At 48.6% G+C, this 23,296-nt stretch overlaps 2 protein-coding genes across 2 annotated transcripts in view; one reads left to right on the top strand and one right to left on the bottom strand.

The window, feature by feature from the left end:
• The window catches only part of LOC135916812 (phospholipid-transporting ATPase ABCA3-like), a 420,918-nt gene that overhangs the window by 205,627 nt on the left and 191,995 nt on the right, over positions 1–23,296 (top strand). The gene's annotated exons all lie outside the window — the stretch shown is intronic.
• LOC139054973 (uncharacterized) lies at positions 12,590–15,459 on the bottom strand. Its single transcript, XM_070532681.1, has 4 exons — positions 15,230–15,459; positions 14,236–14,380; positions 13,940–14,155; positions 12,590–12,637 (listed from the first exon to the last, which is right to left on the bottom strand). The coding sequence occupies exons 1-4, from the start codon at positions 15,457–15,459 to the stop codon at positions 12,590–12,592; spliced, it is 639 nt and encodes a 212-aa protein (XP_070388782.1).

Here is a 23,296-nt window from a genome sequence, read left to right on the forward strand (position 1 = left end):
TTACGGTAATTAACTTTCTAATTTCCAACGAGAGGTGGCTACAGAAAATGAGTACTTTTGGACGCATCCTTGACACGACCTATTCCAACAATCAAATTTTGAATACCGGAGTTCATGTGGGAGGTACACGAACAATTAGTTCCCCTTGGCAGGTTCGTTGAAAGCGAAATTGGCTGGAAAAAAGGCGTCTGTGTCGTCGATGTCGGCACCCCCTCCCCCCCACGACCTATCGTCGCGATTCCGAGGTCACCGCTGGTCCACCCCCGCGAGCAGCTTGCGTTTTCTCCTTGCTGACTGCTGCGTTGGCCTAGCGCTTCAATGCCGGCGGACCGCCAAATTTACTTCTTGCGGTGAAGACGTAGCTTATCCGGTAGAGATCGTATAAACTGGTGGCAGCCATGGCATTCGAATCTACGCCTCCGAAGAGATTGAGCTGGTATCATTTCGACCGGGTGAGGTAGGTCTTCACCGCAAAAATCAGGAACCGACGACGAAGCCGGGCATCGTGATGATGAAAAAAAAAAAGAAAAGATTGTACTCCCTTCATTGGTTCATGGTTGTGACTCTTATCCGAGTGTCGATTGGTTCTGATTAACACGGGGGCCAGGACGGTCCTAAACAACCCCTTGCGTTCTTGTGGTCGTCGACGTTTTCATGGGAAGCCTGTGGAAATATTAGGGCTTTCCTCACCTTCTGCCGTCGACAAGCTCCTGGCTTGCGGATTTTCTTCGCTTCGTCCTTCCCTTTGTGTCTGCTCAGGGAATAAAAGTGTAACAATTTTTCAGCGATGAAGGCAATTATGTCGACACGGGTACGCCCGCTTGGACGTTTTTTACACTTGGCTGGTCGTTCATACGGGGGCGAAGACGGCCTTAATTACCCCTTGCGCTCTCGTGGTCGTCGATGTCTTCTTGGGGAGCCTGTGGTAATATTAGTGCTTTCTTCAGGTTCTGCCGTCGGCGCTTTCCTCAGGGAATTCTCGATGAGGATTCTGTCATCGATAATTGGCCACTTCATGACGGTCAGGAAGGCGACATTGCTGTCTTGAAGCGAAGTGAATAATTAGGCGTGAACATCAACTATGACAGCTGCATGTTTCTGGTGGAGTATACCCCCGTTGCCAGATGTGGTAGTCGATGACTTCTTGGAAAAATTAGGATGTCAATAAAAAATACTGACTGTATTAAAGTGGACGCGCTGTATTAAACGGGCACGATGTTATTCTGCTGTGTGTCAGGCAAAGTAAGGTGTGCCAGGAAGTGGATGCAAGCAGGTGAGATGGAATGCATGCTTGCATACCTAATTATCTCAAAGGAGAGAATTATTTTGGATTAAGGTATCGTGTGCAACAATTGAGTGCTTGTGCCATCGTTATATTCGTTTTATCAACTGTCCCCTATATACGCAGTTATTAAGAGCATAAGTTTTTCTCCTAACACCTTAGTATTATTTAGTGGAATATCCACTTCATTTATATACACAATATGAAAGCATGATGCACATTCATGCAGGCATGTTCAAGCAGAACGACTTTGACACGGAAAATATTTTCAAGGGAGAATGATTTGTCGACTATAAACAAAGTGCGCAGCATAGTTTCACTTCGAGTTGTTAACCTAGAATGAAGACCTATATACCAAGCTGGGACAGTAAAAAGTAAAAGACAAAATGAAACACGAAATACAAGAACAGATAGGTAGTGTTCGAACCTACGGCGTTTAAAATGCGAAAAGCATAACGCATGAACTTGCATGAGCTTGTGACCAACAAAAATTGGGCCTCTCAGTTCGTCACTTTCACGTTCATTGAAAAAAGTTTTGTTTATATCCAAATCATGTAGAATAGAAGATGAGTAAAATATCAGTAACAGTACAAACAATCGGCCCAAACTGAGTGTGAGGTCCCACTTTCTTTAGAAAGGTTATCTAATGAGGAACTTAGCGAAGTGCTCGCAGCTAATGAAAAGGTAGCAATCCATGACTAGTATGAAAAAAAGAAAGACTCAAGGTGCTGCAAGGAAATTTACATACTTGAATAGAATAATTTTCTGGGAGCCAAGCAACATAACAAAATCTTTGGCACTGCGGAGCAATGTTTGGGTGAGCGCAGAAATGTGCAAGTGAAGTTTTTTACGTATACATTGCCAATCAGAAAAAAAATAGTTTTTAAATCTGCATTTCATTTTGACATAATCGCTTCGGCATGATAAACACATCAGATGTCCTTCGTGTATTTTCAGATTTATTTGTCCTGATAACTCCTGGACCTCTTAGTCATCGTCGTACCTGGAAAAAATAAAAAAAGATATACCGTTTAATTTTAGACAATTCCGGAAACTTTTTCCACTTGGCCCTGTTAGGGCTATGTTTTGTCCAATAGTTGTTCAGCGCAATATAGTAGCGATCTTACACGAAACAGGTCTCAGTGTTAACCGTAAACTCCTGAGGCTGCGAAATAACGATCCGAGATATCTTATGTGACTGTGCTCATTGTGGTGTGGATAACAAACCAGAGTTGACTGCATTTAATTGCCACTTGTTGGGAGAGAGAACCATTGTCCAGGCTGTGCTCAACACCCTTGCGTTGCCCTGCTACTTGACATGGGGGCTGTTGCTTTAGTGCGCTGCATGACATCAATACGCACACATTCTTTTCTTTTTTTATTTTAAGTATCGGCTCTCCTGTTTCCTTTCATTCCCTTTAAATCATTTCACCAGCACAGAGTAGGTCGCTTGTATTTACACTGGCTAACCAGCATATCTGACAATCATTCTTCCTTCTTCCTCAAAGAGCACGTGTCACCATTATAAAGCTGATCGAATGTAAAAGGGGTGAAGACGACGACGGAAAATCCAGTCTAGTCAATATAGTCAAGCTAGTCAAACGCAGCATTGCTAACCCGTGCCTGCTGAACGTTTTCAAGAAGTCCTGCCCGGATTGAGCTGCAAAGTTTTCTTAAGCGGTCTGAACGGCTAGAAGAGGCAGGCTACCCAGAGCTTGTGCTAGTTTCTTTAGCAGAAAGAATTCTCGAGAATCACGAACCCGCCAACTGGCCCAGGAGCCACCTCGCGCAAAAGAAAAGGTAGCCGTCATGCCTTACATACACTGCGTGCCCCACAATTAGAATAGGCTTGCCAAGGGAGCTAACGTGAAGGTGGAATTTGCTGCCCCGTGCGAGGTTTCAAGGCTCTGCAGAATGACCAACCATTCTTTCCGCAGGACACTGGCCTGTGTCATATATAACGAAAGTAAATATGTGGATTGTCAAGCAGTAGTCGCTTTGTCAATTCTTTTCTCATATGGTAGAAAGTACATGGGCCAAGGCAGCATCAAAACAATGTTAGAAATGGGGGAAGGAACCACCTGGCAATTCATTGTAGAGATTGCAAACGAAACGCTTGCGTTGTGGTGGCCAGAATATATGACAAATGGGTCATATTAGTAATTGAGGCCAAAAGGATCGTTAAGGCAGGTTATATGTGTGTGTGTTGCATCAATCTCATTACCGCAATGAACCTGAACCTTTACCTGAACGCGAATGCGCGCAGGTGAATTGTGATAGCACCCCCTGTATAAAATAGTGGCGTTTCCTCCCGATTCATCATTGTTCGTCGGCGCCGTCTTCACGCATTTCACATCAGATCATGTTCGGCCAACATGCCCAGCTATCCACCCTAACATTGTGAAGTTAGGTGTCGGTGATCTACTACAGAAAGCAGAGCATTCAATATGACACACCTCTCATGTGTGGCAGCCATAAGAGGTTGTGAACGACATGCTAATGTGTCTGAACTTTGAAATTCAGCACTGCACTTGAAGTTTACAGCCATTATTAGCACCAAAGTCCAGCCCAACTTTATCTAAGTACAATGTGCGCATACGTAGTGTAAACGAAGTATTGAAGCCATGACAATAGATGAACACACGTAATGCTCTGAGAAAGCAACTAAAGCGAGCAAAATGCACTCACTTGCGTTCTCCACGATCTGCACAAACACATTTCACGTATACTTGTCCTCTTCGAAATCACCTCTATGTGCTCGGGCTTATGCTTTCTTTCAGAGTCACATTTCTTTACACTGGCAGGTAATAAATAATTGGCCCATAATGTCAGCTGGCACTCAGGAGCACTGATTTATGGCCCTTACACTTACTGGCATTCAGCTGCACTTTCGTTCATCTACACTTGCCTAAACTAACTCAGTGACTTCCCACTCTTGCGAAATCAGCAGAAATGAGTGAGAGGGCTCTTGAATGTGTGTATACCTGTAGAGATATTACAGTGCGTGGAAGTGCTTCAATGTCATCCGCATGCGAGCAATATTGCAAACACTTGTTTCTTTCTGTGCCCTAACCCACCTTTGTGCTGGCAAAATATCAGCTTTTTCTTCGTGTGCTTCATCATAAGCATATGATCTTTGGGCACTGCAATAAATGGCCATTCAGGGCCTGATTTTCACTTACCGTTGCTTTGGTCCACTCTCTATTTGCACCGAAGAGCCGGGAGTTTCTTTTTTCTGCGTTAGTATTCGTGTCGACCTTTCATACTTTAATCCTGTATAGAAAAAGAAAATGAATTCCGTGAGAATGAAGAGAAATTGCAGAAATTTCATAATTCGAGAAACAAAACCTCTTAAGAAAGGCCTTATTAAGGCCAACTTTGAGGCTAGTCAACACTGCATAGCAATCACTCGACAAAACCAAATGTCCAACTTGTCCTTTTGTGTGTGTTCTTTCATTCTTTTTTTCGCAATGCAGCGCTGTTTTCTGATATTGACACGTGTATTTATATTTATCGGGCGACCAGGTTTCACCGCCTAACAAATCTTATCGCGCAGCGCGGGACGCGCTTGCATGTATCCGAAGTTTCTGGAAAGTTACCGATGCTTCTATCCGCGCGTCTGTTGTCGCCGAACCTTGTGTTATCAGATTTCATCGCGTGACACGAATGGTGTAGAACTTTGTGGAAGACACGCGGGTCCCATCAGGTAATCTGGAACATTCGACGACTGATCTATAAAAGCCGACGCGCTTGACCCGCTGATCGGTTTTTTTCCGACGATCGCCGACCGTGTTCGCCGCTATCGTTGTGCTATAAGTGTAGCCTGTTTTTGTGGGCACAGGTTCGCCCAATAAAAGTTAGTTTTCTCGTTCACAGTATTGCTACTGTGTTATTGCTTCTTTCTTCACCGTCACTACCACGTGACATCTGGTGGAGGTGCTTTTCGTCCATGTACAGGACGCCCCCGACAAGCCGTGATCCCAGCCCAGACCGCGAACAGAACACCAACGTAATCCCGGACCACCGAGCAAGCCGCCGTCTTCAACAGCTGCCCCCGGAGCACGGACTTCTACCTGAGAAGACCAAGAAGATTGTGGCCAAGGCAACCGCAATGGCAGCCCCAGCGTCCCCCATCGTCCTGCAGCAGCCCAGGGAACCACCGACGTTCCGCGGTTCCACATTTGAGGACCCGGAAACCTGGCTGGAAACGTATGAGAGGGTCGCTACGTTTAACAACTGGGCAAGCGAGGACAAGCTACGACATGTCTATTTCGCATTGGAGGACGTCGCCAAGACGTGGTTCGAGAATCGAGAAGCCACCTTGACGACGTGGGACCTCTTCCGAAGCGGCTTCCTGAAAACATTTCAAAGCGTCGTGCGAAAAGAGCGAGCCCAAGCTCTACTGGAGACAAGAGCGCAGCTGCCGAATGAGACGATCGCGATTTTCACTGAGGAAATGAGCCGTCTGTTCCGCCACGCCGACCCAGAAATGTCTGAGGAGAAGAAAGTACGTCTACTGATGCGTGGCGTAAAGGAGGAACTTTTCGCCGGTATGGCAAGAAGTCCACCGAAGACCGTCGACGAGTTTCTTCATGAGGCGACGAGCATCGAGAAGACACTGGAATTGCGGAACCGGCAATTTGACCGACGCACCAAGCCAACAAGCTACTCCGGAATTCAATCACTGGCCACGGACGATTTATGCGAGACCATCAGGGCCATCGTGCGCGAAGAACTGCGCAAGGTCTTGCCATCGTCGCAGCCTCAAGTGGCCTCGATCGCAGATGTCGTGAAGGAAGAGGTGCACCGATCGCTAGGAGTTTCTGAGGTGCAACCACAATTACCGCAGCCCCAGCCAGAAGCGATGACTTACGCCGCCATCGCACGCCGTGAAGCTCCCCCTCCGCGACAACGCCAGGTCCCTGTAACGCCGCAATTCCGTCGTCCACCGCCGCCGCCGCCAGCACGCCCACCCGTCGCCCAGCGCACCTACGCGAGGAAGACGGACATTTGGCGCGCCCCCGACCACCGCCCGCTCTGCTACCACTGCGGCGAAGCCGGGCACGTGTACCGCCGATGCCCATACCGCGACCTGGGATTGCGAGGCTTCGCCGTGAACGCACAGCGCCCGAGGGAAGGTGAACGCCCTCGTGACATCGCCGATTACCTCGCCGCTACTCAGTGGAGCCCTCGACGACCGTCCCGTTCGCCGTCACCAGGCCGCTACCTGTCGCCGCAGCACCGACCATACAACGGCCCAGCCCGGGGCCGCTCTGCGAGCCCATATCCGGAAAACTAAAAGCAGCAACCGATGGAGGTGCGGTTGCTGTTCGTCGAATTGACGAAGATCCTCCGCCGCCGACGAAGACGACGAAGAAACCGTCTCGACGACCTAATGACGACACGCCGCCGTCCCGACGAAGTCAGGAAGCCAAGATTACACCGACGAAAGACGACCTGACGAAGCGACGTTCCAGCTTCAGTTCAACACGACGCAGCCGTGATCCGACGCCACGACCTAACTGCAACGCCAGACAAAGAACCACCGACCTTGACGTGCTTCTCGACGGCCACGCAGTCACTGCCTTAGTCGACACAGGGGCCGATTACTCCGTAATGAGTGGACGCATCGCCGCCCAGTTGAAGAAGGTTAAGACTGCATGGGAGGGCCCCCAAATTCGGACCGCTGGAGGGCACCTCATTACGCCGACTGGAATCTGCACGGCAAGAATTACCATTCATGACCGGACTTACCCTGCCACCTTCGTTATCCTGCAACAGTGTTCACGAGACGTCATTCTCGGCATGGACTTCCTGAACCAACACGGCGCCATCATCGACCTGAAGTCGCAGTCAATAACGCTGTCGGAAGATCAAGCGATACCATCGGAGCGCCCTTGTAGCCACCACGCCTTGAGTGTGCTCGAAGATCAAGTGAGCATCCCGCCTCGCTCCAGCATCGTTATTTCGGTCGGCACCGAAACACCCGCTGACGTAGAAGGCGTCATCGAAGGCGACCAACGTCTACTACTCGACCGTGAAATTTGCGTCGCAAGAGGGATCGCTCGACTGCACGGAGGAAACACTAGAGTGTTGCTGACAAACTTCAGCCAGGAGTTCAAGCACATCAACAAGGGCACGACGATCGCATTCATCGAGGAAATACAGGAAACCAGCGATGCCTTCGTCCTCTCGGATTCTGTTGCATCTACCCCGACGACCGTAGTTCCCGAGCCAGACTTCAACATAAATCCAAGTCTCCCCGTGATTAAGCAGCAACAGCTCAGAAGTCTGCTTCGACGATACAAAGACTGCTTTTCGACGTCATCAAGGATTCGACAAACACCAGTCGCAAAGCATCGCATAATCACCGAAGAGAGCGCTCGACCACTACGCCAGAGCCCTTACCGAGTTTCGACGCGAGAACGCGAAGCTATAAGACAACAAGTCGACGAAATGCTGCGCGACGACATCATCCAGCCGTCGAAAAGCCCGTCGGCGTCTCCAGTTGTTTTAGTGAAGAAAAAGGACGGAACCCTACGTTTCTGCGTCGATTATCGTCGACTGAACAAAATCACGAAGAAAGACGTATACCCCCTCCCACGGATAGACGACGCATTAGATCGGCTCTGCAATGCTAAATACTTCTCATCGATGGACCTCAAGTCTGGCTACTGGCAAATAGAAGTCGACGAAAGGGATCGCGAAAAGACCGCCTTCATCACGCCAGACGGCCTCTATGAATTCAAGGTTATGCCATTTGGACTGTGCTCGGCGCCTGCAACGTTCCAGCGCGTGATGGACACGGTTTTAGCAGGATTGAAGTGGCAGACCTGTCTTGTTTACTTGGATGACGTCGTCGTCTTCGCCGGAAATTTCGACGATCACCTTAAGCGGCTTGCGACAGTATTAGAGGCCATCAAGTCATCAGGGCTCACCCTGAAGCCGGAAAAGTGTCACTTCGCTTACGATGAGCTTCTATTCCTAGGCCATGTCATCAGCAAATCTGGAGTACGCCCCGACCCGCAGAAGACAGCTGCCATCGCAAAGTTCCCGCAGCCAATCGACAAGAAGGCAGTGCGCAGATTCCTTGGCATGTGTGCCTACTATAGGCGCTTTGTCAAGGACTTTTCACGCATCGCTGAGCCGCTGACGCAGCTAACTAAATGCGACGTCGAGTTCAAGTGGGAAACGCTGCAGGCCGAGGCATTTCAAGAACTCAAACGACGCATGCAGTCGCCGCCCGTACTTGCGCACTTCGACGATCACGCCGATACCGAAATCCACACTGACGCCAGTAGCCTAGGCCTCGGCGCCGTCCTGGTCCAGAGAAAAGATGGACATGAACACGTGATAGCTTACGCTAGCCGGTCGTTGTCAAAAGCGGAAGGCAATTATTCTACAACCGAAAAGGAATGCCTCGCCATCGTTTGGGCTACAGCGAAATTTCGCCCTTACCTATATGGCAGGCCATTCAAAGTCGTCAGCGACCATCACGCCTTGTGTTGGCTAGCGAATTTAAAGGATCCCTCAGGACGGCTGGCACGGTGGAGCCTCAGACTACAAGAATACGACATCACCGTAACATACAAGTCCGGACGAAAACACTCAGACGCCGATTGCCTATCCCGCGCCCCCATTGACCCGCCGCCGCAAGATGACGAGGATGACGACGCCTTCCTTGGAATAATAAGCGCGGAAGACTTCGCCGAACAACAACGAGCGGACCCGGAACTTAAAGGCCTCGTCGATTATTTGGAAGGGCACACCGACGTTGTCCCCAGGGCATTTAAGCGCGGATTATCTTCCTTCACGCTTCAAGACAGTCTACTCGTGAAGAAGAACTTCTCGCCAGTCCGCGCCAATTACCTTCTTGTTGTCCCGTCTGGACTTCGTCCAGAAGTATTGCATGCCCTACATGACGATCCGACCGCTGGACACCTCGGATTTTCCCGGACACTATCAAGGATACAAGAAAAGTATTACTGGCCGCGCCTGACCACCGAGGTCGCCCGTTATGTCAGAACATGCCGAGACTGTCAGCGACGCAAGACACCGCCGACAAGGCCAGCCGGATTACTACAGCCAATCGAGCCCCCTTGCCGACCATTCCAGCAGATCGGGATGGACTTGCTGGGACCCTTTCCGACGTCAATAACCGGAAATAAGTGGATCGTCGTGGCGACGGACTACCTCACCCGCTTCGCTGAAACAAAAGCACTGCCGAAAGGTAGCGCAGCCGAAGTGGCGAAATTCTTTATCGAAAACATCCTGCTGCGACATGGCGCCCCAGAAGTCCTCATCACCGACCGAGGAACGGCCTTTACAGCGGAGCTCACCCAAGCCATTCTGAAATACAGTCAGACAAGGCACAGGAGGACAACGGCTTACCACCCGCAGACGAATGGTCTTACGGAGCGGCTGAATAAGACCCTCGCCGACATGCTAGCGATGTACGTCGACGTCGAACACAAGACCTGGGATGCCGTCCTGCCGTACGTAACATTCGCTTATAACACGGCGGTGCAAGAAACAACACAGATCACGCCGTTCAAGTTGGTTTACGGCAGGAGCCCGACGACGACGCTCGACGCCATGCTGCCGCACGTAACGGACGAAGAGAATCTTGACGTCGCTACCTATCTCCAGCGCGCCGAAGAAGCCCGACAGCTCGCCCGCCTGCGAATCAAAAACCAGCAGAGGACCGACAGCCGACACTACAATCTCCGACGACGCTTCGTCGAGTACCAGCCCGGCGACCGTGTTTGGGTATGGACCCCTATACGCCGACGAGGACTGAGCGAGAAGCTTTTGCGTCGCTATTTTGGACCGTACAAGATCATCCGACGTATTGGTGCACTGGACTACGAGGTCGTGCCAGACGGCATTTCGCTGTCACAGCGGCGCCGCTCACGACCTGAAATTGTCCACGTTGTGCGGCTCAAGCCGTACCACCAGCGTTGACGGACTTTCGTACTTCGCGTAACTGACCTTTGGACTTTATTTCTTTTCGTTGTTTTGTTACTTATGTTTAATAAGTGTCCCTTTGTGTTTCGCTCTCTTTGTAGCATCGGGACGATGCTTTTTAAGAGGGGGGTATTGACACGTGTATTTATATTTATCGGGCGACCAGGTTTCACCGCCTAACAAATCTTATCGCGCAGCGCGGGACGCGCTTGCATGTATCCGAAGTTTCTGGAAAGTTACCGATGCTTCTATCCGCGCGTCTGTTGTCGCCGAACCTTGTGTTATCAGATTTCATCGCGTGACACGAATGGTGTAGAACTTTGTGGAAGATACGCGGGTCCCATCAGGTAATCTGGAACATTCGACGACTGATCTATAAAAGCCGACGCGCTTGACCCGCTGATCGGTTTTTTTCCGACGATCGCCGACCGTGTTCGCCGCTATCGTTGTGCTATAAGTGTAGCCTGTTTTTGTGGGCACAGGTTCGCCCAATAAAAGTTAGTTTTCTCGTTCACAGTATTGCTACTGTGTTATTGCTTCTTTCTTCACCGTCACTACCACGTGACAATATTATGAAACCACGCAAGTACTGAAGCCCACATATTTTTCAGTCTGCAATAAAACTTTAAAATGCTAGCGGGAAGTCCGATCACGCACCGTTGAAATTTCTCCAGTGGCATAGAACGTCGTCCTTCTACACTTAACGATTGTTCTGCTCCTCTCCAAGAGATATTGAGACAGATTATGCTTCTAGAGCAAACCGACACTTCAATGCTGCCGGGTTGTCGGAGGTAAATTGTAAATTTTTCGTCAAGCAAACTTCGCGCTAATGTGGGCTTGGGACTCCAGTGAACTCGACGCACTGAACAGGAAAGCCAGAAACCTACGCAAATCCACACATTACACAACGGTAAGTGCGTAACACACCAGATAATCATTCATTACCGTCGCTCAACAAAGTTCAATTACGAAATGTAATGAATTCATGTCGCAAAGTTCAGGAAGGAGATGAAAAAAAAGTTGAGATTTCATCGTTAGAACGCTTGTGTGCGCTCCCGGCGCGCTTATTTTTGAGATTGCCTAGAGTAAGCGTTGAAATTGTCACACGGCAGATCTAATGTCATTTACAACGAATGACATTTGTTGAGGTTTAATGTCATTATCGCCGCGCGCTGTCACACGGCGAAAACGAATGCCATTTGAGAATGATGACAATGACGATAGTAAAAAAAAAGAAGCAAACATAGCGTCATACCTAATGTTATTCAGTGATTATTTACTAATATGCTAAAATACGTCGGAATGAGTGACCCTCCATTTCACACCGTACTTCGGATCACTAACTCGTCGACACTGGCAACTAAAAGTCGAGTCAAGCCAAGCCCAAGATCAGGTAAACAACATGGCGGAAAGCACGACAGGCGCTACCGCTACCTCTGCTGAAGAGACAAGAGAAAGGCAATTGCGTGTCATCGCTGCTCTTATGTGCATGCGGGCCAAACATCGTAGCGAAGAAAGGCAGCTTACGCTAGAGTTGGAAGCGCAGGAAGCCATTTCCAGGGAGTATGAAGAACGACTTTGCGCGAACTCGTTCGCAATGGCTGCCATTGTGGCTGCTTCGTCTCCGATACATCGGGAACGATGGGCTTTTCAGCGCAACGAGAGGTGGTTCGAGGATACCCTACCGCACTTGGGCGAAGCGCACTTCAAACAGTCGTTCCGCGTGACACCTTCCACGTTCCGCTACCTTGTGGACTCATTGCGGGGTGAACTGGAACGTCAGGACACAAATATGCGTCAGGCTGTGACCGTGGACAAACGAGTCGCCATCGGATTGTACCGTCTTCGCTCCACAGCAGAAGATGCTACCATCGCACATCTGTTTGGCGTCGGGCGTTCTACAGTAAACGTCGCTTATCGCGAATTCTTTGCGGCGGTCATTAAGGTGCTGGAGCATCGCTGGCTTCGTATGGTCCGTCGCGAAGAAATGCAAGAACATATAAAACGGTTCTACGCTTTGAGCGGATTTCCACAAGCCATCGGCGCCTTGGATGGCTGCCATATCGCTATATCGCCGCCAACGGAGCACGCCGCTGACTACTACAACTACAAAGGGTGGTAAGCTTTCTTCATATATTTCGTCCACCTTTGTGCACGTTAAAAAGCACTACATACCTGTTTCAAAGCCAACTGTTTGCTGTTTTCAACAGCCTTGCTACTATGTATTTACTAGTACCTGTGATAAATAATAAATTCCTTTCTGAACAAACTGTGACACTCATTTCTGCATTTAAGGTGGCTACAGATTGCTTATGAAGGCTTCTTTTTTTCTTTTTCCTTTTATGCAGGCACAGCATCATACTGTTGGCACTGGTAGATCATCAGTACCTGTTCAGATACATCAATGTGGGGAGCCCCGGCAGGTGCCATGATGCCTATGTTTACGGCCGCTCCGAGCTCCACAACTTGGTGGAAAGTGACTTTTTCAAGTCGCCTTTATCACGAATTGAGGGCACAAGAGTGGGTCCTCTAATACTTTGCGACCAGGCATTCCCTTTGACCCCGAACCTCCTCAAGCCATTTGCAAATGCTGTTGCAGGATCTCGGGAAGCAGTTTTTAATTACCAATTGTCAAAAACGAGGAGAATAGTTGAAAATGCTTTTGGACGGCTGAAAGCCCGTTTCAGATATACTTCAAAGAGGATGGAATGCAAGATCAGGACGGCGAAACAAGCCATCCGAGCTGCTTGCGTTCTCCACAACATTTGTGAAATGCTTAAAGACCCGATCGAACAACAATGGGAGCAAGAGATGCACAACTTCAACCTGCACTACCCTCAGCCTATGCACAGCACTGAAGCCGTCAGTGGTGAAGGCAGAGAAGTCAGGGCCGCGCTGGCAAATTATTTTTGCAAGCTGGCCCAATAAAATGCACACAACAGTGATGGTGTTGCAGCAGGCGTTCCGTGTGATGATGAACAGCACATGTTGGAACAGAAGGGACCAAGTGTACTAGAAAATGTCATTGTTTTACATGTTGTGACAACACCTGTGTTGTTGAGCATAAAAGTTTGTCAGATGGGGAAGATACAGCAGCAATCAGTGTGCGAAGAGTTAACAAGCATAAGACGGGTAGTTGAGATCTGTTTTTATGTGAATATCACCTGGTATTCACGTTAGCAAAGCACCAGATCTCAACTACACATTTTATGCTCATTAACTTTTTGAACACTAATTTCTTCTGCATCTTCCCCATCTGGCAAACTCTTGTGCTGTAGTGCAACTTTCAGTTCCAATGTGAATATCACACGTGTACTTCATACATATTATGTGATCAGCAACTAGGGAAGTTAAACATCAGTACATCTTGCTTCCAACAGTTGTTAGTAATTGGTCATTTGAAGCTATGTACAAGCCAGTTGCTCGACATGCATGCGCAGTCATTACAAGTTTCTTGCAAAAGAATAACAGAAGAAAGTGGAACGGCTCAGAAGTCATTTATTTTTTGCTGAGGTCTGCTAAGATCGAAATCAATCTTTCTTCTCGCTCAGCAGCCTTCTCGTGCAGCAGAAGAACACGTTCGCGATAAGAGTTTTCTTTTTCTTTCGATCTCTCGTACGCCAGTCTCATTTTCTTTTGCTCTTCAATCATTTGTGCCAGTAAGGATTCCTTCTGAGGTCTTCTTCCTACTGGCGTTTTCCTGCCAATGCCAGGCGCATTGGCAGGAAAGGCAGTGGAATTGGCAGGTGGCACATCCGTTTCTGGTACTGGCCCATCCATTTCTGCTATTGGCACAACGGCGTCCTCACTGCGCTGTGATGCTTCTGGCGATGGTGGGTGGCTGGCGATGTCATCAAGCACATCCTCAGAGTCGCAGTGCGTGCCATGCACCATGTCATGAACGAGCTGAAACACACGAAAACATTAACATGAGAAAAACATTGTACTGAAAATGTCCACAAGCAAAAAGTGGGTATGGCATTTACCTCTTCAACAGTTGCGCCGCTGCAGCCAATTTCGTCTGTCAATGATTTATCATTAACGGGAAGTGTTCCGAGGAATCCATGTAGCTCCCAGAAATACTTCCATGCAATTGCACCTTGGCCGGTACAGCGTTTCTTGCACAGGTCTCTGCAGTAAAAAAAAAAAAACAAAGCGTCATTGTAGAAAATTCCTATGAAATGTTTTCCACATCACTTGGTTTTACTTCACTCCAGAGAAAATAAATGCACTGGCTCCAGTTGCGTTGAAAATGTATGTCAATCACTTGGTGACTGGTCATTTCAGTGCAACTAGTTAATGAAGACTGGTTCACAGATGTTTGTGTGTTGCGTGGTTTTGTATGATTTTGAAACTGCACTGACTTTGCTATTGTGAGGACCAGACACTGGCTAGCCCAACACCGATGTTTAAAGGACAAAACAAGATGCTATAGTTGTTACTACCATATCGGCTGCATGTTAACGCTTAGATTGTTTATTTCTCGATTTTCAATGTTTATTGCATACAATTACCGATAGCTTTATCTCGGTGCATGTCAAGCAGTTCGCATAACTTCATCTAGTGTTTTCCACATTCTCTCTTGGCTCCTTTTACCACTTCACTAATCTGCGAAGCAGCGTCTAGGCGCGTTCGGTAACTGCGACAGAAGCGGTGCGTCTGCGGAGCGGTGTGGCCGCTTGGAAGGTCCTTAGCGAAGCGCGTCTCTCACATTTGCTACAGCGTGCAGGCGTCTAATGCTGGGTCACACGTTAGGTTTTCCGGTTTCCGCGCCAATTTTTGCGACAGAAAAATGACACTCAAATTTCGGCGGCAACAATCAAACGTTAACTAGGTGCCGAATTGTGAACAGTCGTCAACGTCAGGCGGCAAGCATGCAACCGCACCAGCCGCGAATGCAACGTGGTATTCAAATCGATGTGCGACTGAAATAAAGGAGCACAAAAATGCTGTCCATCGCGTTGTTGACACGATGCTTACCTGTATTTGTTGCCCAAATTTTCTATTTTCGACTTTATAGCCTTGAGAGGCTTGTCGACGCCTTCAGCGCGCAGCCCCTCTTGAATGGCCGCGTACACTTTTGAATTCCTCTTCGTGCGCCGCAGGTCTCCCAAGTGGTCCTGCCATATTCTTATGAGTGTGCGAGTCTCCTGTTCAGACCGCTGTGCGCGACTCCGAACGTCGGTATCGCCGTCTTGCGCCGTTGACATGGCAAAACACACAATAAACGCGCACGGGTATAACCAAGAGGCCGCGGCTGGTGCGAACGAACACGACTGCCACAGCCAAAGCCAAAGACGGCCGCCTAGTCACTGGATTGAGAGTATATTTCTTAAACGTCATGAAAGTAAAAGCTTATAGAATAAAACTGACAGTACAACAGCTATTTTTTGTTATACTATTAAAAAACGAGTACTGTCTGTGAAGCTGATGAAAAAACAAACATTGTTTGAGAAGCTGATTGGTAGGCTTCTGGTGTCGGGGGTACACATTTCGTTCCAAAACGAACGCGAATGAGTTTGGCGAACTCATTCGATTGAAAATGTCATTTTCAACGGATGTCATTACATTTTCCCGTGTGACAGTAAACAAATGACATTCCGAGCGAATGTCATTCGTTGGAGATGACATTAGATCTGCCGTGTGACAGGGGTATAATATCTCAAATAAGGTGCGACTTCCAAATTTTTAAAAGTGGGGACTGCATGAAAATGTGATGGCCTCCTACTATGCTATGTAAACAGCTATTGCCAAGGTTCTAAGAGGAAAGTTAATTATATAACAAACAAGTGCCGCCGATCAGTTCGGTCCGGCACAGGCGCGTATGGGGCCAGCTCTGGCTGCCCGCAGGGTAAAACCTCGCCTCAACGATTTCGGCTTCTTACTTCTCGCTTACACCGTAAATTACCGCCTTAACATAATCAAAAACTTTTTCTTAATTAGTCTTCTGGAACTCACATTATTAGAGTCAAAGTATGTCCTCCTTGTGTAGCTAGCAACTACGCTGCAAGAACGCCGCGTTTGCTGCGCTCATAGCCTTCTTTGTAAAAAATGCTTATTGTTTAAAATAACTCCCTGTATTCACTGGATTAGTGCTGATTCTATCACCATCCTAATTATTTGTCTTCCAAACACGATCTTTACTATATGTAGTCAGGTCGTTGTCTGCCGTAGTTTAACGAATGCCTCAATTATTTTTCTTCCCAACACGATCTTTACTATATGTAGTGTCAGGATTGGGGGCTCAATCCCATCGCTCGTGGTCCTTTGCAAAGATTGGAGTACGGCATGAATTCGAAGGTAGCTGGCCCATGCCGTCGTCCAACTTATTTACGCTGAGATCGTTGATGAAGTGAAGAACTGCTTCTCATCGAGAACGAGGAAAAGGGTTTATTTACAGAAATTAAATCAGTCTAACATGACTGCTTGAGAAAAAGAGTATCAGTCCAACATGACTGCATGAGAGAAGTGACTCAGTCTAACATGACTGCTCCAGAGAAGTGTCCCCAGCATTCGCACAACAGTTTTTATACACTCGGTCCGCCGGCCATACGAGGCGGCGACTGTTCGTTTACTCATCACCAACTCGCCGCTGCTCCACAGATCAGTTTACGTACACAAAGGCAACCGCGTTCTGATGCCCGACGCCGGCGTTGGAGGGGCGCCGTTCCGGGAAGTATCGGCGCCCATCGAGGGTAGCTCGTTGTCTTGCGTCTGGACGAGCCTGAGAAGCCCCAAAATACGGCTTCCCCACGGCAGCTTGTCCATGCGTGTCATATCTGGTCCACGTTGGGGAACTCCGAAACCATTGTTCACACACCGAACTCGTCCCGTCACAATGTCGATGGGGCTGGAGGAAGGCGGCGGTTTTCAGCACAAAGGCCGCTTCTTCGAACGCCTCCTAGCTACAGTGACGGAGAGGGTGCGGAATGCGCGTCTTGCCCCCTTGTCGCAATTGGGTGGCAATCTTGCTTTGTAGCTCACCATTCTTAACAGCGCCTCCATGGCCCGAAAAATTTCGACTGTCTAACGCTGACAACCGCTAGGCAGGAAGAGAACGGCTGCTGGTCAGGGGGGGGGGGATTGATGTCTTGGCTCGCAGCGACCACTTGTGCATTGATGTCACCGCCCCAAAACATCCAACAAGGACAGGCAACTGCAAAACGAACCTCACAACACGGCTCTGCGCCGAGATGACGTGCATTGGCTCTCACCTTAGACTCGCTAGGCTTCAAAAAAACGACAACACAAGTGCAGAAACAAAAAAAATGCTGCATTTCGCTATGCCAATTTCTGAAGCAAATTCCTGCAGACGAATTCAGCAATCATGGCAGGAATTCTGCTAAATGAGAGGGTATCGTCTTCGCTCAATAAAGTTAACACTAGTAACCCTAAAATTTAGGCGGGACCCTCAAACGCAGAACTCAAATTAGCCTGCTCAAACCATCCGCATTGCTATGCAACTTTCCCTTCTTATATCTAACGGAGAAGTTGTACTCTTGGAGAGTGAGGCTCCATCGGAGCAAGCGGCCGTTTTTGTGTGACATTTGATTAAGCCACGTCAGAGGACAGTGGTCGGTCTCGAAGATGAACTTCGCTCCGTACAAGTAACACGACAACTTCTGGGCGGCCCAAACCAAACAAGCGCATTCCTTCTCCGAAGCGCCGCAGGCTTCCTCCCTTACATTTAGTTTACGGCTGGCATAGAGGATAGGATGCTCCTCGTTATCGTCGCCGACCTGAATAAGTACCACGCCCATACCTCTGTCGCTTGCGTCGCATTGAACTATGAATTCCTTTGTGTAGTCTGGCGCGCGAAGCACAGGGCGAGAAACCAATAGCGTTTTCAAACTTTAGAAAGCGTTCTCTTTGTCCTTATCCCAGTGAGAAAATGTTCCAAAAGCCAGGGGAACTCATGCTTCAAAGTGTTGTTTACACTGGCTTTACTCAGCGAAAAATAACAAAAACATAGACGTTTTGCCACCTATGCCGGTGGCATCGTCAGTACACAATGGCAACAAATGAGAAATACATCCTATTTATCTATGAAACTGCCGTAAACATCCGGCAGGGGGCCACGGTTAGAGTTACATGAAGATTGATTACGACGGATGAACCATGATTCTACGAACTTTCTTGGGCCCCATCGGTGTTCCCGTGCTAGTGTGGTTACATTGTCAAAATCAAACATGTGTCCCTTTGATAAACAATGATCTACCAATTCTGTCTTGGCACGTGTAGCATGGGTGGCTTTCGTAGCATCTCTTAGATGTTCCTTGATACGGGTGCGACGTCGCCGCCCTGTCTCGCCAATGTAGCTGGCATCACAGTCCGAACAGTTGACCTTGTAGACGACACCACTTTGTTCGTCCGGAGGTGTGCGGTCCTTTGGCTTCGGGAACACGTTTCCCAACGTGTACGAGGGTTTAAACACAGTTCGAACACCTAAAGGTCGTAAAGCCCTGCGCACTGCTTCTGATACACCGCGGACATACGGAATGCACACAAAGGAAGCTGGCCTTTCGGCCTTGCTCTCACGAGGTTTTTGCATGCGGCGCTGCGTAACACTGACAAAGTGTTCAGGGTAACTCCGTTTATGCAAAAGAGTGGCCACATTCGTTAATTCTTGCTCCCTCAAAGTTTGCGTTGACAAGAGCGCATCGCAACGAGACAGGAGAGTGCGTACCACGGCATGTTTGTGTTCTATAGGGTGGTGAGAGTCAAAACTCAGCACACTCCCGGTATCGCAAGATTTGCGATATACGGCTGTCTCCACCGAACCTCCTTCGCTCCGTTGTACCAGCACGTCTAGAAAGGCTAGGCTGCCACTCTTCTCCATCTCACATGTAAATTGAATGGCAGGATGGACGGCATTAAGCGCCTCATGCATGGCACGCAGGTTTTTCTTTTCGACAATCACAAAGGTGTCATCTACATAGCGGCAGTACATTTTGACAGGGAAGGACAAGGACGTCATCACAGCCGTTTCCACGTGTTGCATTAACAGATCAGCCACGATTACAGAAACAGGACTACCCATCGGGACGCCTTCTATCTGGTGATATATGGTACCGGCAAACGAGAAATATGTTTGCTTCAAGCAGAACCTAAGCAGAATCATGATATCGTCAACAGTCAGGGAAGTACGGTTTTTTAACGTACAGTCCTCCTGCAGGCGTTTCTCAATAATATCCGTAGCCAACGCTATCGGCACATTCGTGAACAAGGACACTACATCGTAGGATACCATAACATCGTCGTCCCGAAGCTGCTGCTGGCGTACCGCGGTAACAAACTCTTTAGAATTCTTGACCGTGAACGTGCTCCCTTCCGCAAGCGGCTTTAAAATTTCAACCAGAAGCTTAGACAAGTTGTATGTCGGCGACCCAACAAAAGAAGCAATAGGGCGTAGGGGGCAGCCGTCTTTGTGAACTTTTGGCAACCCGTAGGCTCTCGGCGTAGCTCCGTCAGACGAAAAGAGTCGACGGTAGAGCGACTGGTCGACCCTTCCTTTCGTTTTTAAGCTTCGCAAATAGTCAACCAACTGCCTTTCGCAAGTGGAAGTGGGGTCGTGCTGTAACTTCTGAAAGTGCAGAGGATCATCCAAAAGCAGTTGCATTTTTCTATCGTAGTCCTTGCGGTTCATTATTACAATACCTCCGCCCTTATCAGCTTCGAGGACCACGACCGATGTGTCAGACTTCAAGTCATGAAGCGCTGCGCGCTCCTTAGTGGTTAAATTAAACTGAGGCGTCTGGGCATTTGCCAAAATGTTCACAATGCGGCTACGAGCAAGGCATACAGCTGCAGTATCTTTCATGTGACGGAAACATTCTTCCGTTTCTACTATAATATCGCGTTTCGGAACAAACCGCGGTGCGATAGCAAAGTTCATCCCTTTCGACAAAACACTCACTTTGTCTTGCGACAGCCGTTTTTCAGAAAGGTTGTGAACACTTGTGGCCTCAAACTTTCCTTGCGGTAGACTGTGGAAAAGGGTAGTCAATTTCTTGTTGTGGGCATGCGTGTACTTTTCCCTTTCGAGGAGTTCTGCCTTCGCTCTTGCTACCAGGACCTCACTGAAGTCAGCAACGTGCAGTTTTGCGCGAAGACAAGCTTCAAATTTGCAGATTTGACGTCGTGCCTGGTTAATTTGCTGCTTGCTTTCCTAGATACGGGCCTTTAAGCAATTCCGGCTGAAGCCTCTCGCAAGCTTGCGTCCGTAGGGCGTGTTGACCAGTGTCCGGCAGTGCAGGCTTTTGGGAACAACGTTGCTGTTCAGACACTTGTAGTTGAAACGCAAGTGGCATTCATGGCGGACAATCTTCGTAGCGTGGTCGATGTATTTCCTCAAAGGGCCAAGAAGGGTACATCCGTAACTGTATCGGATACGTGAGAAAATGTTCCAAAAGCCAGGGGAACTCATGCTTCAAAGTGTTGTTTACACTGGCTTTACTTAACGAAAAATAACAAAAACATAGACGTTTCGCCACCTATGCGGGTGGCATCGTCAGTACACAATGGCAACAAATGAGAAATACATCCTATTTATCTATGAAACTGCCGTAAACATCCGGCAGGGGGCCACGGTTAGAGTTACATGAAGATTGATTACGACGGATGAACCATAATTCTACGAACTTTCTTGGGCTCCATCGGTGTTCCCGTGCTAGTGTGGTTACATTGTTAAAATCAAACATGTGTCCCTTTGATAAACAATGATCTACCAATTCTGTCTTGGCACGTGTAGCATGGGTGGCTTTCGTAGCATCTCTTAGATGTTCCTTGATACGGGTGCGACGTCGCCGCCCTGTCTCGCCAGTGTAGCTGGCATCACAGTCCGAACAGTTGACCTTGTAGCCGACACTACTTTGTTCGTCCGGAGGTGTGCGGTCCTTTGGCTTCGGGAACACGTTTCCCAACGTGTACGAGGGTTTAAACACAGTTAGAACACCTAAAGGTCGTAAAGCCCTGCGCACTGCTTCTGATACACCGCGGCCATACGGAATGCACACAAAGGAAGCTGGCCTTTCGGCCTTGCTCTCACGAGGTTTTTGCATGCGGCGCTGCGTAACACTGACAAAGTGTTCAGGGTAACTCCGTTCATGAAAAAGAGTGGCCACATTCGTTAATTCTTGCTCCCTCAAAGTTTGCGTTGACGAGAGCGCATCGCAACGAGACAGGAGAGTGCGTACCACGGCATGTTTGTGTTCTATAGGGTGGTGAGAGTCAAAACTCAGCACACTCCCGCTATCGCAAGATTTGCGATATACGGCTGTCTCCACCGAACCTCCTTCGCTCCGTTGTACCAGCACGTCTAGAAAGGCAAGGCTGCCACTCTTCTCCGTCTCACATGTATATTGAATGGCAGGATGGACGGCAAAATTTTAAAGCCGCTTGCGGAAGGGAGCACGTTCACGGTCAAGAATTCTAAAGAGTTTGTTACCGCGGTACGCCAGCAGCAGCTTCGGGACGACGATGTTATGGTATCCTACGATGTAGTGTCCTTGTTCACGAATGTGCCGATAGCGTTGGCTACGGATATTATTGAGAAACGCCTGCAGGAGGACTGTACGTTAAAAAGCCGTACTTCCCTGACTGTTGACGATATCATGATTCTCCTTAGGTTCTGCTTGAAGCAAACATATTTCTCGTTTGCCGGTACCATATATCACCAGATAGAAGGCGTCCCGATGGGTAGTCCTGTTTCTGTAATCGTGGCTGATCTGTTAATGCAACACGTGGAAACGGCTGTGATGACGTCCTTGCCCTTCCCTGTCAAAATGTACTGCCGCTATGTAGATGACACCTTTGTGATTGTCGAAAAGAAAAACCTGCGTGCCATGCATGAGGCGCTTAACGCCGTCCATCCTGCCATTCAATTTACATGTGAGACGGAGAAGAGTGGCAGCCTAGCCTTTCTAGACGTGCTGGTACAACGGAGCGAAGGAGGTTCGGTGGAGACAGCCGTATATCGCAAATCTTGCGATAGCGGGAGTGTGCTGAGTTTTGACTCTCACCACCCTATAGAACACAAACATGCCGTGGTACGCACTCTTCTGTCTCGTTGCGATGCGCTCTCGTCAACGCAAACTTTGAGGGAGCAAGAATTAACGAATGTGGCCACTCTATTGCATAAACGGAGTTACCCTGAACACTTTGTCAGTGTTACGCAGCGCCGCATGCAAAAACCTCGTGAGAGCAAGGCCGAAAGGCCAGCTTCCTTTGTGTGCATTCCGTATGTGCGCGGTGTATCAGAAGCAGTGCGCAGGGCTTTACGACCTTTAGGTGTTCGAACTGTGTTTAAACCCTCGTACACGTTGGGAAACGTGTTCCCGAAGCCAAAGGACCGCACACCTCCGGACGAACAAAGTGGTGTCGTCTACAAGGTCAACTGTTCGGACTGTGATGCCAGCTACATTGGCGAGACAGGGCGGCGACGTCGCACCCGTATCAAGGAACATCTAAGAGATGCTACGAAAGCCACCCATGCTACACGTGCCAAGACAGAATTGGTAGATTATTGTTTATCAAAGGGACACATGTTTAATTTTAACAATGTAACCACACTAGCACGGGAACACCGATGGGGCCCAAGAAAGTTCGTAGAATCATGGGTCATCCGTCGTAATCAATCTTCATGTAACTCTAACCGTGGCCCCCTGCCGGATGTTTACGGCAGTTTCATAGATAAATAGGATGTATTTCTCATTTGTTGCCATTGTGTACTGACGATGCCACCCGCATAGGTGGCGAAACGTCTATGTTTTTGTTATTTTTCGTTAAGTAAAGCCAGTGTAAACAACACTTTGAAGCCTTATCCCAGTGTACGTTACTCGGTGCTCTCTTTCGGAGGGCGTCTGTTAATGGACTTGCCAATTGCGAGTAATTCGGAATGTACCGTTGATAGTACCCCACAAGTCCAAATAATGAACGAAGGTCCGTTTTCGGGCGCGGCTGAGAAAATTCTCCAATCCTAGCTATTTTCAGCTCAGCCGGCCGTCTCATGTCCTGACCGACAACATGGCCCAGATAAGTAACCTGCGA

This window comes from Dermacentor albipictus, chromosome 1 (assembly GCF_038994185.2).
Source record: "Dermacentor albipictus isolate Rhodes 1998 colony chromosome 1, USDA_Dalb.pri_finalv2, whole genome shotgun sequence".
Lineage (NCBI taxonomy): Eukaryota > Metazoa > Arthropoda > Arachnida > Ixodida > Ixodidae > Dermacentor > Dermacentor albipictus.

Excerpts from the sequence above, each read along its gene's own strand:
- LOC139054973 (XM_070532681.1), bottom strand. The coding sequence starts at position 15,459 with ATGTCAACGGCGCAAGACGGCGATACCGACGTTCGGAGTCGCGCACAG. Across the intron at positions 14,381-15,229 it reads AATTTGGGCAACAAATACAG|AGACCTGTGCAAGAAACGCT; the intron begins GTAAGCATCGTG and ends TTTTTACTGCAG. Across the intron at positions 14,156-14,235 it reads GCGGCGCAACTGTTGAAGAG|CTCGTTCATGACATGGTGCA; the intron begins GTAAATGCCATA and ends CGTGTGTTTCAG.